An 18104-nucleotide genomic window follows, 5' to 3' on the forward strand; every position below is an offset into this window, starting at 1 on the left:
TGACAGCAGAGGACACGCATGACACATACTGAGTATGTGACGAAAATGTATGTCGCATACCAAAAGCATGTCGCAAACCAAAAGCATGTCACAAATACAATGAGCAAACACAGCTGTTTTCTCAACATAAAATGAGGCCTGCGCGACACTGGAGGCTTTGTAATTGTTGGCTGGGGTAGCAATAGGAAATGGTGAGAAACCATTTCCTGTAAAACATTCTTGAACTACATTGTCCCTGAAGTCCCAGTGAGTAAGGTGGCTTTACTTGGCCTGCGTTTTCATTATAGCATTTCTCCATCGTGGTATATTTTACTCATGCTTTCGAAATGTTCTCAACCCAACTTATAGATTAGCTTAATTAATGAACCAGATAAATTGCACTTTCGTGGCCCCCGGGGAAATGGCTCCTCCAAAAGAACTTGCCTTTCCTCTGAAGCAGCAGCATCTGCCCTGGAAGAGTTGAGTCAATTGCTGTATTTTTTTTTTGTCTTCCCTCAATAGCTCTGGGTGTTCGAGCTCATAAAAAGTGCCTTCATATTTTGGCTCACTAGCTTAAGGTGCTGTGTGAATTCAACTTATAAATAAGTAATGGAGTCCTTGTTTTGTGATTGAAATGAAGGGCAGGTTTCGTTGACCCTTTTGAGTTTCCAGCCCCTAGCGGTATAGATGATATTCATAACCCTTTTCAGCTTCATCCTGCCCATCCTCTTTGAAGGAAACTATAATGTGTTGACATCCGTGACCTGTTCTCCGCTAGCAGTTCTTCAGCTCTAATGGACTTTGCTTATTCACAGAGGATGGCACCTCTCTTGAACTCTGTCTCATTTCATTTCTTTTCCTTTCCAGACATCTCTTAGTTTCTCCCCAGCATGCTTCCAAATAGTTTTTGAACACTTTAGCTCTCTAATGTAGGAGATAGCCCCGGTACTAAGTTCTGCTTCAAGCGTGGTTTATATGCTCCTTTTTTTTTTTTTTTTTTTTTTTTACCCCCATAGTATCATAGTTTTGAGTGTTTCTGGATGAATATTTGGAAACCTGCCTATCTTAATTTTTACTGTATTTCATATATTGTTGTCCAAAAAGGGATTCATCTGTATGCATAAATAAAATGTAACTTTATAAAATGACCTATTACAGAAACTGCTTTTTTCCTATTATAGAAACTTCTGACTTTCATATTAGATTATTCTTATTGACTGTTTTAAAACAGTTATGAGAATGTAATCTATATAATCCATATATAATGTCACAATAAAGTAGTATCAGTGATCATTCTAAGTCAATAACACTGTTCCCTTTAGAGTGGATAAAATAATAACACATCTGGTTCACTGGTAGCTAGTTTTTTAAAAAGTGAGTGAGTAAATATATCCTCATAGTTTTTCTCTGATTTTTTGCTTCTCAAATGTGCTAAGTATGCAAAAATGTGTTGTTCATGAGTATGCAGTATGAACAATATGAAAGCTTCTGAATCTGTGAATTACATATTTATCTAAATGAGTAAATATTCTCATACTTTTATTCCTTTTGTTGTTCAGTGGCAGTGCATTGATTGTGGTAATTATCATTTTTCACTTTTTAGTAAAAGCTTCTGGAATTTTTATTGGTATTTTTCTCGGTTAGGGAAATTTTCTATACCTTACTCTACAAATATCACTAGTCTCAGTTCACATGTCTAGCAAATGGTCAGAATAATAAAAGACATCGTGATACGTATTTCCACTGGTACTCTAGTCAACAACATTTTATCTTCTTTTTTACTGAAATCCATTCTCCCTTTTTCTACAGCCAGAGGAGTCCTTTGTTACTTAAAAAGTCCTTAGAGGTGCGGCACTATGTTGATTTGTCTCTCACAGCTGTTCTCTTTAATCTAGACTCACTTCAGAATGATTTTCCGTATGAGCTGTTTTATGCGAAACAATAATCTGCTTTGCCTTGTTCCTGATTCGGCATGATCTTTTCCTCTTTTCAAACTAGTGCACTAATAAGGGCTGATGAGTAAGAGGAAGATTTCTGTCCTAGGAAGGATATGTCTGTGAGACTGAGCAAAGAAATATACTTGGGAAGAAAGGTCAGCTTGATTTCGACAAATGGTAGGGTACCACTGGAGTAAATTCTCTGTCCTTTCGTACTTTAAAGATGAGTTCATATTGGAGAGCCAGATTCTAATGTCCAGAACGCATAGACTGTTAGAATCCTATTTCTAATAAGCACCTGTGTGAGAACAACCACCATAACAAAAACATTTATTGACATTTTTTACAAGGCCCTTTTCTTAATCATTTCACACATTTGACAGAACATGGAGGCATAAACCAACTCTCAGCCACACTTGTGTTTTGTGAAGGTTATTCGATTACCATGGGCGTGTGCCTCCGCCTCCCCGTGCGGTGATTCCACTGAAGCGTCCCAGAGTGGCCGTCACGACGACTCGCAGGGGAAAAGGGGTCTTTTCCATGAAAGGGGGATCAAGATCGACCGTCAGTGGGTCGTCTTCATCAGGCTCTAAATGTAAGTAATCTTCCTTATTTTATTTCTGCTTAAGAGGGGAGGGGCTACTTATCATTGCACTAATGCCTATATTCAGTAAATTAATAATTATGGATTTTCTGTTAGGTACAAAGTATGAGAGAAACCTAAAATGGATAAGAAAGGGACTCAGCTTTGTGGTCATACTACGTTGCAGTAGGGAGACAGACACAAGCATGACTAACAAAAACCCAATTTGAGGGACGCCTGAGTGCCTCTGTTGGTTAAGCCACTGCCTTCCATTCAGGTCATGATCCTGGAGTCCCAGAATCGAATCCTACATGGACTCCCTGCTCAGCAGGGAGTCTGCTTCTCCCTCTGACCCTCCCCCTTCTCATGCTCTCTCTCTCTTTCTCTCTCATTCTCACTCTCTCTCAAATAAGTAAATAAAATCTTAAAAAAAAATTGAAAACTATTCTCAGGGAAAGTAACACGTTAGGCCCATCTGGTTTGTAACATATTAAAGTTATGAAATATAAAGTGTTGCTTTTAGGAAAGAAAAACTATTCACTCAAAAGAGAGGGCATATACTATCTTTTCAGGGAAAGAGTATGCAAAATTAGTACATGCTTTGAATATTTGAACACTGGGATAACTAAGATAGGCAAATGACATACTAAATATGTTAAAAATGTAACTTCCCATACTATGCTAAATCATTATGCTTATGTGTCTGGAAGTATATGTTATGTCATAAAAAATAAAATAATATTAATATAATTTCATGATAATTAGTGAAAAGTAAAGATAAGTAAACTTTCTGACAAAATATACTGCTAAATTTTTATACAGAGGGATTCAGAAAAACTAATTTATTATAATAGTATTCATAAGGAAAAGATAGAAGAATTTCATGCATTCCTTAAGATTACTTTGTAGCAGAGAAGAGATAGACAATAAGCAAACAAACTAGAATATGAGATGTTACACTGTAGAGCATTGCTACACCAAAGTATCAATAAAGAGAAAGTTTCATAGAATGGTGTATGGCTACCCCTCTCTGATGAAAGTGGCATTGGAACTGAGACTTGATGGAAGTAAGGAAGTGAGAGAGTGAGCCTAAAGCTCTTGGGGACAGAGCATTCTCACAGGGGAATGGTCAGTGCTGTGACCTTAGGTTAATAGTCAGGGAACAGCAGGAAAACCAGAGTAGCTGTAGCAGAGTAAGGGAGGGAAAATGTAGCTGGAAATAAGGTGAGAGAGGTAGCAAGAGGGCAAGTTCCAGAAAAGATTGGCCAACCATTGTAGAGACTTCGTAGTTACTCTGCATCCTGACATTTTAGATAAGTAAGGCAAATACTATTATCCCGATTTTTTTTTTAAGGTTTTTTTTTTTTTTTGAAAGAGAGAGAGAGAATGAGCAGTGGGGATGGGCAGAGGGGGACTGAGGGAGAGAGAGAGGGAGAGGGAGAGGGAAAAGCAGACTCTCCTGCTGAGCAGGGCCCGATGTGGGGGCTGGATCTCAGGACCCAGAGATCAGGACCTGAGCCAACGGCAGATGCTTGTCCCCACATGCTATCCACGGTAGGACATTACATTTTACCTTAGTACCATCAGAAATGCTAAGAAGGGACACTGTTGAAATTTTTTTTTTTTTTTAACCTGAGAATGTGCAAAAAACACAGTTACCAGAAGCACTGATTCTTCTGGTAAATGACTCAAGTTTGATTTGCTTGGAATTTAACTTAGCTAATAAAAGCTAAATAACAAATTAAATTGAATTACAGTTCTGTATGTACTTATTTATCTATTATCTACCTATTCTGTGGATAAATATGAATTCCCTTTTTGAGCCTTAGTTAAAAAAAAAAAATGTTTCTGCAGCAATCTCTAAACAGAGCCCTGCATGCTCTCAGATTATCGTCAAAAGCAAAGAAAGTTTTTGAATTTGGTTCTTGCCATGAAAAACTGAACATGAAAAACTGAATTGTCTGCTAGTTTTATAGACTTGTTTTTACCATGGTGATACTAACTTCATTTCAACTAGAATATCTTAAGCATCTATGGAGTCTTTGCCATGTAGTCACTGTTTAAACAGAATTTATAAAAGGGAGCTTTACTGGCACTTTGACTATGAAAGTTCTACATTGTGTAAGAGTATTCTGAGCTTTGTAGAACTTGAGTGTTCTTGACCCCCAAACCTGAAATGCCAATAGCATTCCTCAGTCTTTGTTACAGTTGTGTGTCTAGGTATACATTTCTAAATCTTCCCTAAGGAGATAGTACCACCTTGGTTTAGAATCACTTGGTCATGGCCATTCTTTGTCAGTGCAACCGAGTAGGACTCAGCCACTTCACTGTCATATACCCTATTGTTGCAGAGAAGAGTAGTTCATTTCCTGAAGTTGTTTGAAAGTAAATATCTTAATATTAAATGGTTACATTGTGATTGGCCTTTTTATTTTTTGATTTCTAGTTTTCTTAGATCATGGAGAGATAATAAGGATTATAAAAATCTTTTTTTGAGGAACTTATTAAGAGTTTCTATTGAGGGGCACCTGGATGGCTCAGTTGTTAATTGTCTGTCTTTGGCCCAAGGTCCTGGGATCAAGTCCCGAGTAGGGCTCCCTCCTCAGCAAGAAGCTTCTCCCTTTTCAACTCCCCCTGCTTGTGTTTTCTCTCTCACTGTCTCTCTCTCTCTCTCTATCTCTCTCTGTCAAATAAAAAAAATAAAATCTTTTAAAAAAAGAGAAAGAGTTTCCTTTGGTTCCATAATAATCAGATTTTTCTAAATGAAAAATAGAATACATTTCCTCTTTTCACATAGAACAGAATGTGTGTTTTACCTTGTTGATTGTATTACACAGTCCTCTCTAGTCTTGCTTTTTTGTGGAAAATTATGTCAAATTCTGAAAGTGATTATTTAAAAATCTTTTACAATGATAGTGACTTTATAAAGTATTTATTTTCTTGAGGTTTGGTTTTATACCTCATGTTGCTTGGTTGGTTTTTATATAGCATTTTAGATTAACTGTAGGAGAAAGAATAATAGCTAACACTTTCTGGTGTTTCTGACAGCTGTTGTTTCAACCATACATGAATACATACATGCATTTAAATATATTAAGTCATTTTACAATATTGATTTTACATATATAACTTCATTTATTCCTTATAATTGCCCTATAAATGAAGTATTATTATTATTATTATTATTATTATTCTCATTTTATAGATACGGAAAATGAGGCATAGAAAAGTTAAGCAATCTCTCTAAAGTCACAGAGCCATTTAATAACAGAGCCAGGAACTATAGCCAGGTTTTAGAACATCAGGCCCCAGAGCATAGTCTCTTCAGTCTGTGGCCTTTTCAGTGCCGACTCTCTGTAAGGTCCTGGAGAACTGTAACTTTTATATTTATACAATATTGCATTTACTATTTTTAGCTTTGAATTCTGCTTTGTCGGCTACTTCAATCCTTTACTGATAAGGTTTTCTTTTAGTTCACGTTTCCCTCATATGTCCATTTATTTTTTTGGTCTTTTTATATATTAGTCTCCTAGGGCAGCTGTAATAAATTATCATAAACCAAATGATTTAAAACAACAGATATTTGGAGACTAGAAGTCTGAATACAAAGTGTCAGCAGAGCTGCTCTCTGTCTCTGGAAGTTCTAGAAGACAAATCTGTTCCATTCCTTTCTCTTAGTTTCTGGTGTGTTGGCAATCCTTGGCGGTCCTTGGTTTATAGATGCACCACTCCAGTCTCTGCCTCCGTTGTCCTATGGTGTTCCCCTGAGTCTTTGTGTCTGTGTCACTCCTCTGCTTAAGAGGACACCAGTCATATTGTATTAGGGTGTACCCTAGATGACTTCATGTGGAATGCATCAGCAGAGATCTATTTCCAAATAAGGTCATATTCACAGATACTTCAACAAATATTTTGGGGGGAAATGGTCCAACCCATAACACTGTCACTTTATTTATTTACCCTTTCCTTCCTTCTTTCCTTCCTTTCTTCCTTCTTTCCTTTCTTCTTTCCTTTCTTTAGAGAAGGAGAGAGAGAGATAGACAGAAAGAGGGAGGGACAGAGGGAGAGGGAGAATCTTAAGCAGGCTCCATGCCCAGCACAGAGTCCACTGTGGGGCTTGATCTCATAATCATGAGATCATGACCTGAGCTGAAATCAAGAGTCAGATGGTCAGCGGACTGGACTACCCAGGCATAACACACTGTCACTTTATTTTTGTATATTTCCTAAAAACAAAATAAAGCTGGATTTTGTTTTTAAAAGCAGTATGAAATTCTTTGTTTTTTATAGGGAAATTTGATCCTTTTACATTTAATGATTAACTAATATATTGGTATTATATTCCTTCCATCCTTATTTCAAGTATATAATTTATTGTTTCTTCTTTCTAACTTTTCCTTATGCTTGCTTAATGAATTTTCTTTTAATTCCTATCTCTTCCACCACAACCGCTTTAATTTGGATATTCTACTAGGCCTCTCTATTTCGTTAGTAATTATATTAACATATTAAATAGTTCCAAATAAATATATACTTACCTATTAATCTCCTAAAGTCAAAAAATAGCTATTCTAGGGGTGCCTGGGTGGCTCAGTCGCTAAGCATCTGTGCCGTCAGCTCAGATCATGATCCTAGGGTCCTCAGATCAAGCCCTGATTCAGGCTCCCTGTTCAGTGGGAAGCCTGCTTTTCCCTCTCTCCCTCCCCCTGCATGTGTTCTCTCTCTTGCTGTGTCTCTCTCTGTCAAAAAACTAAATAAAATCTTTTAAAAAAATAGTTATTCTAACTCCCATTCAAGACATAAAGTTTTGAAAGCTTTTACTTCATTGCTGTCTCTACACCAACAACCTTACCTCTATATCCCTTACCCCACCAAAAATGTCAGGTTTTATACATAAACATTAAAGTTTTAGTTCCCAGCTTGTATTACATATTTATATATTATATATATCTTTTCTTTTTCAAATATTCTGTACCTAGTGCTTATTTGCCAACTCCCAGTGTCTGTCATCATTATTACCCATTAAGACTCAATATAAAATTTTATAAAATTCATTATTTATATCCATTATTCTTTAATTCTTAGTTTTTATGTTACTTTTAAAATAATTTTCTTGGGTAAATTAAAAACATGATTTCTGAATCTATACATATCCAAAAAACTTTGTTTCCCTCACATATGTATATTTTGACTTGATCCAGAATTTTAAAATCATGCTTCTTTTCCCCCTAATATTCTACGTATCTTATTTCCACATTTTTTTTAACATTCCAACATCTTATCACCTCTGGTAATTAACCCATGGTAAATTGAAAATAATATAAGTAGAAAATACATTTAATGCACCTAACCTACTGAACATCATAGCTTAGCTTAGTCTACCTTAAATGTGCTCAGAACACATACATTAGCATACAGTTGGGCTAAATCATCTAACACAAGGCCTATTTATAGTAAAGTGTTGAATATCTCATGTAACTTAATGAGTATTCTACTGAAAGTCAAAAACAGAATGGCTGCGTGGGTACAGTTAAGTGCATTGGTTGTTTACCTTCATGATCATGTGGCCAACTGAGAGCTATGGTTTCCTGCCACTGTCCTTCATCAGGAGACACTAAGGTACCACATATCGCTACCTTGGGAAAAGACCAAAATTCAAAATTCAAAGTACTGTTTCTACTGAATGTGTATAGCTTTTGCACCATCATAAAATCAAAAAATCAAAAAATTGAGCCATCAAAAATCATGTATTTCTCTGTAAAGGTGGCCATGGCATTTTTATTAACATTTTATAACATTGGTTTTGCATCCCCAGTATCCACCTGTTCTGGTTATTTGCCTCATCTCTCTCCTACAAAGAGCTGTGCTCTCTTGTTTGTTTTGTTATAGAATTCCTCAACTCCCCAAAATGCACATGAAGCTCTTTTTCTTATGGGCCGTGAAGGACTAAGAGCCAATCGAAATTTTTTATAAAATTGGTAGCTATTTTGGGTCTGACTTTTCTTCTGACATGTTGAGGAGGACTTTTTGTTCTCACATGTAAATCAAGATAGGCTGTCTACACCCAATAACGCATCCTTTCTCAGGAAATGCCTCTGGAGTCAGTGGCAACCCTCAAATTCTCCAAGGATTATACATTGCAAGGTGCAAGTTATAGTCCTTCTGTTCACTCTAAGAGAATTTACTGGAGCCCCTTTCTTCTCTCCTAGCAACTCAGGGATCAATCACATTCTTCTCTGCCTTCTAGCAGAGGGAAGCAAGTTCTTTTCCAAACCACCTGTACACTTAGTACCCTCTCCCACCTCCACAGGTACAAATGCTGTATTCCATACCTCCATCTCGTTTCAGGAGACATGAGGCCTTAGGTACATATGGATGTTCTTCCAGTTTCCATGTCAGCCATAATCCATGAATTTTGGAATTTAACTAACATTATGTTTTGGAAGTTGAGCCACCCACACAGAGCATATACTCTCATGCTTCTATTTTTCCTTATTCTCCAAGTATTGAGAAATCTAGTGACTTTTTTTTTTTTTACATTGGAATAAATACTGAAAGGATGTTTATAGGAAAGGAAATCTCTATAGTCAGCTACTTGAAAAAATAATCCAAACTAGCCTATATATACTGAACTATATGTAGGATAAGAATTTATTCTTTTTTTTTTTTAGATTTTATTTATTTATTTATTTATTTATTTCAGAGAGAGAGCACATATAAGCTGGAGGAGAAGATGGGGAGGGAGAAGAACGGGGAAAAAATTCCAAGCAGACTCAGCACTGAGGGCAGAGTTCCACTCGGGACTGGTGTGGGAGAGTTCAATTGGGGTCCACTTGGGACTCAGCTTGGGGCTCAACATAAGGCTTGATCTCACAACCCTGAGATCATGGTCTGAGCGGAAACCAGGAGTCCAACTCTTAACCCACTGAACGACCCAGGTGCCCTGATAAGAATCTTAAATACAGTGATGGAATCAGTGGTTTAATTCAGTCTTCTCTCCCTGGTTTTGTGTGACAGATGTGATAATCTTTGGGGAAGACTAAGTGAAACTAGACTCCTTAATATAAACCAGAGATGTTTTGAAATATATGTAGTGTGTTTTATTTTCTAGCAGCAATCATTTGGAAGTATACGTTCTAGAGTCCCTTTGTTGCTCATGAAAGATGAGGAAAAGCATTAAGTAGAAATATTGGACAAATTACGGGATGAAAATATTTTGTAAGGACCATCTAGTAAAATAATTATTTGAAACTTACCATGGATATATTGATTATCTGGTGATGTTAATTTTAACAAAATTATTAGTATAGGAAGACTGACAACAGAGAACAAATTTTTTTATATTTTCTTAATCAGAGACAGAGAGAGCAGAGAGTGAGCACAAGCAGGGGGAGTGGCAGGCAGAAACAGAAGCAGGCTCCCCACTGAGCAAGGAGCCCACTGCGGGAACTCCATCCCAGGGCCCTGTTATCATGACCTGAGCTGAAGGCAGCCACTTAACTGGCTGAGCCACCTAGGCATCCTGAGAACAAACAGTCTATGTATGTTTCATATATTCTATACTTTTAGAGCCTCAATTCGTAAACATTAACTGTAGATTAGTGTTATTTTAGTGAAATATAAATCTAAACAGTATCTGTATATAATTCATTAGCAAACAAAACTAGAATACAGTTGCACGTTCTTTCTAAAATCATGTAGGCAAACTATATTACATGTGCTGTGTGTATATAAATATTCATTATTTAATAGTACTTTTATAATTAGCCTGGTACCTGGGAGTAACAATAATTTTCAAGTTTAAATCACAAATGAAAAATTCTAGTGGAATGTAAAGTATACTATGTTAATATTGGCTTAAGTGAATGAATATTTACTGAGGGACATCTTGCTCTTTTATTAATAGTTGTTTCCTAGCATTTAATGACTTGGCAAGTACAGAAGGGAAATTAATGTTATAGCTTGGACAATTTGTCATTTCTTTTTTCAGATTTTTGATGTGACTAAATTCTGCTGTGAGCAAAAACTATAATTTTATATTTTTATTTTATATACTAATATAACACTATAATTTGCGAAAGGTGAATACTGATATGTGTTTAGAATGGGTTTCTCTTTTAAAAAATTAAATTACCACTAGGTATGTCCCTTTGCAAATCAACTTGAACTGAAACTATGCAATTACCTCCCATTTATCTGTGGTTTCTCTTTCCACAGTTTGTTACCCATGGCAAACCAGGGTGCAGAAGCAGATGCTCCTCCTTCTGACATATCATCAGAAGGTCAATAGTAGCCTAGTGTTACTTCATGACACCTACATCGTTCTTCTCATTTCATCTCTCAAACAGGCATTTTCTCACATCATCACAAGAAGGATGAGGGCAGTATAATAAAATATTTTGAAAGAGAGAGACCACATTCACATAACTTTATTAAAGAATATTGTTATAGTTGTTCTATTTATTCATTAACCTCTTTCTGTGCCTAATTTACAAATTAATCTTTATCAAAGATATGTAAATGTTTGTATATATGTATAGGAAAAAACATAGTGTAATAGGGTTCAGTACTATCTCCAGTTTCAAGTATCCACTGAGGGTCTTGGAATGTATCCCCCAACTATTGTAATCAGTTTGTGCTGTTCCATGGAATCATAAGATAAACAAGATGTGACATTGTATTTAAGCATTTTGCAAAAGAGAAGACATGAATACTTATGAGCTTTACTGTAGTTTCTAAGTGGAAAAATGAGTGCCCTCTGGAAAAAATATTAAATCAATTTTAAAATAATTTAAACTCTAATGTCTAAGAGAAAAGTCATTTTTTTAAATATATTTTTTTTTTAAAGAAAAAGACTGCACCCACATGCAAGATGGCAGGGGAGGGCAGAGGGAGAAAGAGCACGAGAGAATTTCAAAGAGATTCCACACGCAGTGTGGAGCCCGACATGAGGCTTAGTCTCATGACCCTAAGGTCATGACCTGAGCCAAAATCAAGAGTCAGCCACTTAACCAACAGAGTAATTTCTGGTCCCCATTTTTTAAATTTTTATTTTATTTTTAAAAATTTTTATTTGCTTATTTATTTATTTATTTATTTTTTTTACTAACAAGAAAAATCATAGTAACTTTTGATGTCTTTGGGGTCCTATCAATGTGCTTTTGATAACAGAGTAGGTGATAGACTAACGCAAAGCCCTAAAGCAACTAATAAGAAATTAAAGAGAGTTCAATTAAATTTAAGAAACAGTTGAGAACTTATCCCCAAGGCTAAGGAAGTGTTGTGTTGTTTTTTGTTTTTGTTTTTATTTTCCCTCAAAAGCATGTTATTTAAATATGGAGACAAAACATCAACCAGAGATACAATGTTAATATCCAGCAAAATATCATTAAACTTCCCCTTCTACCCATTATCTTCGCCAAAATATATATTCTGCTTTTAGGTTTTAAGGAAAGAAATTACTGTTGGCCAGAGGATTTAAAGATAACAGAAGTTTAGAAGGATAAATGGATTAAAAAAAAAAAAAAAAACAGAACCAGAATCAGAGAGACTCCTACTTTTAAGATACAGTACCTCTATATAGAAGAGCAGAGGATTTGCTGTCAGATTGCCTTGGGTGGAATCCCCATTAGGCAATATCCGCACTTTTGACCATGGGGAAATCCTTTAATCCCTGTATGCCTCCATTTTCTATGGGGAAAATGGAATTTATACAATGTATCCACTAAGTTGTTGGTTGGGATTAAATTACTTAGGCTTATAAAGTTTTTAGGCAAGTCTTGTTACAAAGTCAATGTTCAGCAAGGGGTTTTATTATTATTGTTGTTGTTGTTACAACAGAGTACAGTAGTTAAGAGTATGAGATATGAGACAGCTGTAACTGGAATCCAGCAGTGGCTCTGCCATTTACTAATTGTGTTTGGGGGCAAGAAACTTTGTTTCCTTTACCTTGGTTTGGGAAATAAGAATGATAATCTTATTGCCCTCTCCAGAAAGTTTTTGTGAGGATTATGTGAGCCAGCACATAAAGCTCTTAGAACAGTGTCTCATATTCTAAAGTCTTAATAATAAGCTATAATAGCAATAATAATCATTATTATTATTATTATCATTATTGATTACTATTATTATCTAAAGCAAAAACATAGTGCTAGATATGCAGTTAAGAAACTCAGGATACTATAATTAAGCAAAGCAAAAGATAAACTTGGGTAACAGGACAATGGAAAACTGTGGAGAATATTGAAAGGTTTGAATTTCATCCCAGGCTGAGGGAAAAGACTCCCAGCAAAGTGCCATCTGATCAAAAATAATCGTTTAAGAAATTTATAGGATGGCTATAGTTGTTTGCTAGCACTGCCACAATAAAATACCCTAGTCTGGGTGGCTTAAAGAGCAGAGATCTATTTTCTCACCGTCCTAGGGTCTAGAAGTTGGAGATCACAACGTTGCATGTGTTTCTTCAGGGGCTGTAAGGAAAGCGCTACATCAGCCCTCTCTCACTGGTTTGTCGATGGCCGTCTTTTCCTTGTGTCTTCACATCATCTTCCTTCTGTGTGTGTGTGTGTGTGTGTGTGTCCAGATTTCCTTCTTGTAATTACACTAGTCATATTGGAGTAGGGAATATCAGATCTAGTGACCTTGTTTTAACTTGATTACCTCTTCAAAGGCCCCATGCATAAACACAATCTCATTCTGAGATATTGGGGGCTAAGACTTCAACATATAAATTTTGTAGGGAACAGAACTCAACCCATAACATGGATGTAATATGCATGTAAAACCTAAACAAAGTATGGAGATCTTGGCATACCCTTCAATGGTTTCTTATTTTAAGAGCCAAATTCTTGGACATTATAGTTCAGTAATTAACTTAGGAGAATGAGATTCAGGTCCATTTAGCTCATCTTGGTAAACACAACTGAATTTTCAAATGCACATGGCTTTACAGTCTGAACACTAACAAGCACTTAGTATAAAGAGTAATAAATCCTTACTAACATCACAATATAATATATAGATCCAAAGCAGCCCAACCGAAATAATTATAATGTATTTGTCATGAATAAAAACATTTGTGAGCGTCTCTTCTAGGCTTTTTTTCACCAGGTTTTAATGTGGCTCATTAATATAACCTGAAAAGAGGCAAACAACAAAATATTTGATAAATTCCTAATACCAATACAGCTTGTGAGCATTTAAGATGGTTTTCTCAGCTCCTCTATACAAGTTGTGTTTTTCTTTGTGTTCCGCTAGAAGTTCCAGAAAGGATCTAATCTTTCCACTGTAGGATTATAAACGTTTGTGAGCATGAAATCCTATCAAAAGATCTTAATGACATTTTTTACCTCTGCTGCTGCTTCTGCCGCTTTTTCCCTGGTAGATCATGTGCTGACAAGCAGAGCCTTGACTACTCTGCTGGTCTCTTGACTACTCTTCTGGGCTCTCTGCTCTCCCCCAAACCCATTAATTCCGTGCCCAGCTGCAGGATTATTCAAAATAAATTATTTCTGTCAACTCCTCACTCAAAACTCAGAATTGCTACCATTTACCTAATAAGATTCAAAACTCTTGAGTGACTTTTCAAGATATATCTGATCTGGTGCTTCCCATTTCCCACAACCCTTCCCCTAGCTTAATTGTACTCTTATTTAAATGCTTTTAAACTCATGTTCATACACCTCCACTTGAAAGCCTTTTCCTTTATCTCAAAAAATGTGTTATCGATTGTGTTATCTATCTTGTATGTAGAAAAACATTATTAATAATTTTATTTGGTTCTCAAGGTCCAGTTCAGGCAATACCACTCACCCCAAACAAGTCTGCATCCCTTTGTGCTACAAGGGCATCAATATGAAGCCAAACCAGTTGCTGTTATTCCTATTACAGGACTGAAGCCCTTGGATTCATGCTATGGTCTTTCGTATGCACATCTCTTCTCTCCATTTTAGATAACAGATTCATTCTTCAAGTTACTTTTGCACTGCACCGAGTACACTCTTAAAATATTTGCGGAATATTTGTGACCAATATTATTTTTGCCTTCCACATTTTACTTCTTGTTTTTCATGTATTTCATAGTTGATTATGAACTACATCTTTAAAAATACTACAACTCAGAGAAAGTGTGTTCTGGAATTTTGAGTTAGTAAAACAAGGGACAAATTCTGGCCTACACTCCTGGGTCTCAAAGAAGCCAGGATGTTGACGCTCATTTTCAAGCTCTATAATTTAAGATTTGCTGCTTCCTTTACTTAGAAGATCTCTTTCGCTTGCTGAAATTCAAGTCACCCTTCCAGTCACAGTTCAAGGACCCATTCTTTCATGAATATTTTCACAGCCTTCTAACCCCACAAAAACGAACTGTACTTGTCTTTCCCCACATTGTTCACATAAGTTCAATTCATCAGCACCTACTATATGACTACATAACTCCCAAATGAATATTCTGTAAATGAAATAGACGTGGTTTCAGGTTCTTAAAATCTGGTAGGGAAAACTAAAAAATAGGAGATAACTTCCAAATCAAGCGATAGGTACATTTCACTTACTCCTCCATTATTTTATATATTTCATGTTCATATGTACTGTAATAAGTTGCTTACACATTTACTCCCTCCACTCATTATAAACTCCATGAGGTTAAGGAAGCCGTTCATTGTAACAAGAAGCTCATGGCTTGGAGAGTCAGGGAGAGACTCAAACAAACAAAAATTGAAACACGGCTTTGGAATCAGGCAGCCTACTCTAAACTTGATTTTGTTGCATTTTTATTAGGCAGTCTTTTATTTTTTTTTTAAGGAATTATCAAATAGATTTTTTTTTAACTTACATCCCAGTTAACATACAGTGTAATGTTAGTTTTAAGTGTACAGTATTGTGATTCAGCACTTCTGTACAACACTCGTGCTCAGCACAAGCGCCCTCCTTAATCCCCATCACCTGTTTCAGCCATTCCCCCACCCACCTCCCCTCTGGTAACCATCGGTTTGTTCTTTATGGTTGATAGTCTGTTTCATGGTTTGCCTCTCTCTCTTTTTTGTCCCTTTGTTCATTTTGTTTGTTTTTTAATTTCCAAATATGAGTGAAATCATATGGTTTTCGTCTTTCTCTGACTGACCTATTTTACTTAACATAATACTCTTTAGCCATGTCATTGCAAATGGCAGTATTTTATACTTTTTTATGTTTGAGTAATATTCCATTATAATAACACATCTATTATATATATATATATATATATATATATATATATATACATAAACACATATTTATGTGTTTATGTATATATAACATCTTCCCTTTTTTTTTCAGATCTAGGGTTAGGGTTCATGTTAGGACCAGTATAGGGTTAGGGTTAGGGACAGGCTGAGGATTAAATTTAGGGCCAGAGTGAGGGTATGTGCCTGGTACAGTTCAGAGACCCCTCCAGAGTGTTTTAGGGTAAGTGTTTAAGGGTTAGATGTATTGCTAGGCAGTCTTAAACATATTATTTAACTTCTCTAACATTCACCATTCTAATCCATCAAACAATTTTAATAATATATATTTTGTATTTTATCATAAAGATTAATTAAGATGGTATATGTGCAGCTGGCAATGGTATGCTAGATGCATGGCTGCATACAGCAGGTATCTGAATAATAGTTATTGAATAAAATAATGCACTCATTCTTCATTTCATTTTCTCTTTCTAAAAATACATAGAAAGAATTAGTGTAGATGTATGCAGGCCTAGGTATTATGAATACATACATATGCACATATATGTAATTCTTTTTCTAGCGAATTCCATCCATGGGTGTGGTAATTGCCAAACTATATTTACATATATAAATGGAGAATTATACATATTGCTTCAATTTATTTTAGCGAAATTTCTTAAAGTCTGACTTTGAAAACTATTTATAGTTGGCAAAATTGTTTTTGCATATTAAACTAGCTTAAAATATATGAATAAGAGGAAAAGGACAAAGAGAAGCTGAAGTAGACAAATTGCATTGATAATGGTAAAGATTTCTTAAAATCTATTTTATGGAAGTCAGTGGTCTTCATTTTTTCTGGGTGAGACTAAATTAAAAATAATAAGGTTCCTTAGTGCATCTTGAAGGAAAGAGCTAAAACTGACAATCATATTATTCATACCAAACGAAGTTTTATAGCACAATAAAGAATGTAGAATTCATAGTCAAAAGACCTGGGTTTGAGCCTGAACTCTACCTGTTCAGATTATTACATTACACATAGTCACTCTGTAGCTTTGAGAATGTCATGTAAATTGTCAGATTCTCAAGTTCCTTTACTGAAAAAGTAGTAAATGTAAAAGTAACTGATTAATTAAGTTCTATGCAATTATTTTTATTCCTTTTTTACATTTAAATAATTTATCAAAGGCTGGGGGAAATAAATAAGAAGAGAAACAAATTACTGTGAATTATGTTGAAGTCTGCATGCTTACAGTTTTAAGTTTTCTAAACAGTTCCAAGAAGCATGGTGTTGGTGAAGGAGGGTATATGATTATTTAGACCAGGGTTTCTAAGGCTTGATGCTATTGACATTTTTAATCAGATAATTCTCGGGTGTGGTGTTGTGGGGGGAGGCTATCCTGTATGTTTTATGAGGCTGAGCAGGCCAGATGCCCATTAGATGCCACTAACACTGTGACAATCAAAAATGACTCCAGACATTACAAATATCCCATGCAGGGCATTACCTTGTGTAAAGAACCACTGATCTAGACAGTTAGCTGAAGCCTCTTTATTTGTCCCTGAATAGACTTGACCCACAGGTGACTAAAATAAATTGCAATATTTTTCATCACATAAATCAGAGATGCACACATTTTTTGATATAAAAGATGGTATCATCTCATATGCCTAATTTCCTTTTTGGATTATATCTCATCTCGCAAGAAAAAGCACAAACATTATCTTGTTGACTGTATCAGAATGTAATAACATTTATCAGTAAATCAGTGAACTCATTTAAGTCTGAAATGATTTAATGTGGTTTCTTTTTTTTCCCCCCTGAGTAAAATACTAACTACAGTGATGGTTTTGGAAAAATATTTGAGATTATCTGTATGTGTATACTGACTCCCAGGTTCTCTAGTATCCTGCTTGCCTCAAAGTGAGCTAGAGTTATATATTCTAGGAACTTTATTTTTATTCACTTATCATTTTGCTGATATTGAAGAATAATTCTAATTTCAAGCCCTAAAATCACCCGTAGAAAAATTAAGTATCATCAGCTGGACAACAAAATATTTTTTATTATGACACTATGTTTTCTTTTGTCTGTAATTTTCTTTTGCAGTTTTTGTTGTGAAATTAAAGAAAAGAGGGGAAATATTTTTCCTTTGAAGATAGTATTATTTTTGTTTGTCTCAATTTTTTTTAATTTTTTATTTTTTATAAACATATATTTTTATCTCCAGGGGTAAGGTCTATGAATCACCAGGTTTACACACTTCACAGCACTCACCAAAGCACATACCCTCTCCAATGTCCATAATCCCACCCCCTTCTCCCAACCTCCCTCCCCCCAGCAACCCTCAGTTTGTTTTGTGAGATTAAGAGTCACTTATGGTTTGTCTCCTTCCCAAT

The 18104-nt window shown here is 35.5% G+C and overlaps 1 protein-coding gene across 15 annotated transcripts in view; it reads left to right on the plus strand.

Moving 5' to 3' along the window:
- Positions 1-18104, plus strand: part of RALYL (RALY RNA binding protein like) — a 691697-nt gene that overhangs the window by 615958 nt on the left and 57635 nt on the right. For all 15 annotated transcript variants that reach the window (XM_059394797.1, XM_059394795.1, XM_059394793.1 and 12 more), the window contains one exon: positions 2348-2511. In XM_059394797.1, the coding sequence (XP_059250780.1) occupies positions 2348-2511 (164 nt within the window). The remainder of the gene's footprint in view (positions 1-2347; positions 2512-18104) is intronic.

The sequence above is a fragment of the Mustela nigripes genome, chromosome 3 (assembly GCF_022355385.1).
Source record: "Mustela nigripes isolate SB6536 chromosome 3, MUSNIG.SB6536, whole genome shotgun sequence".
Classification (NCBI taxonomy): Eukaryota; Metazoa; Chordata; class Mammalia; order Carnivora; family Mustelidae; genus Mustela; species Mustela nigripes.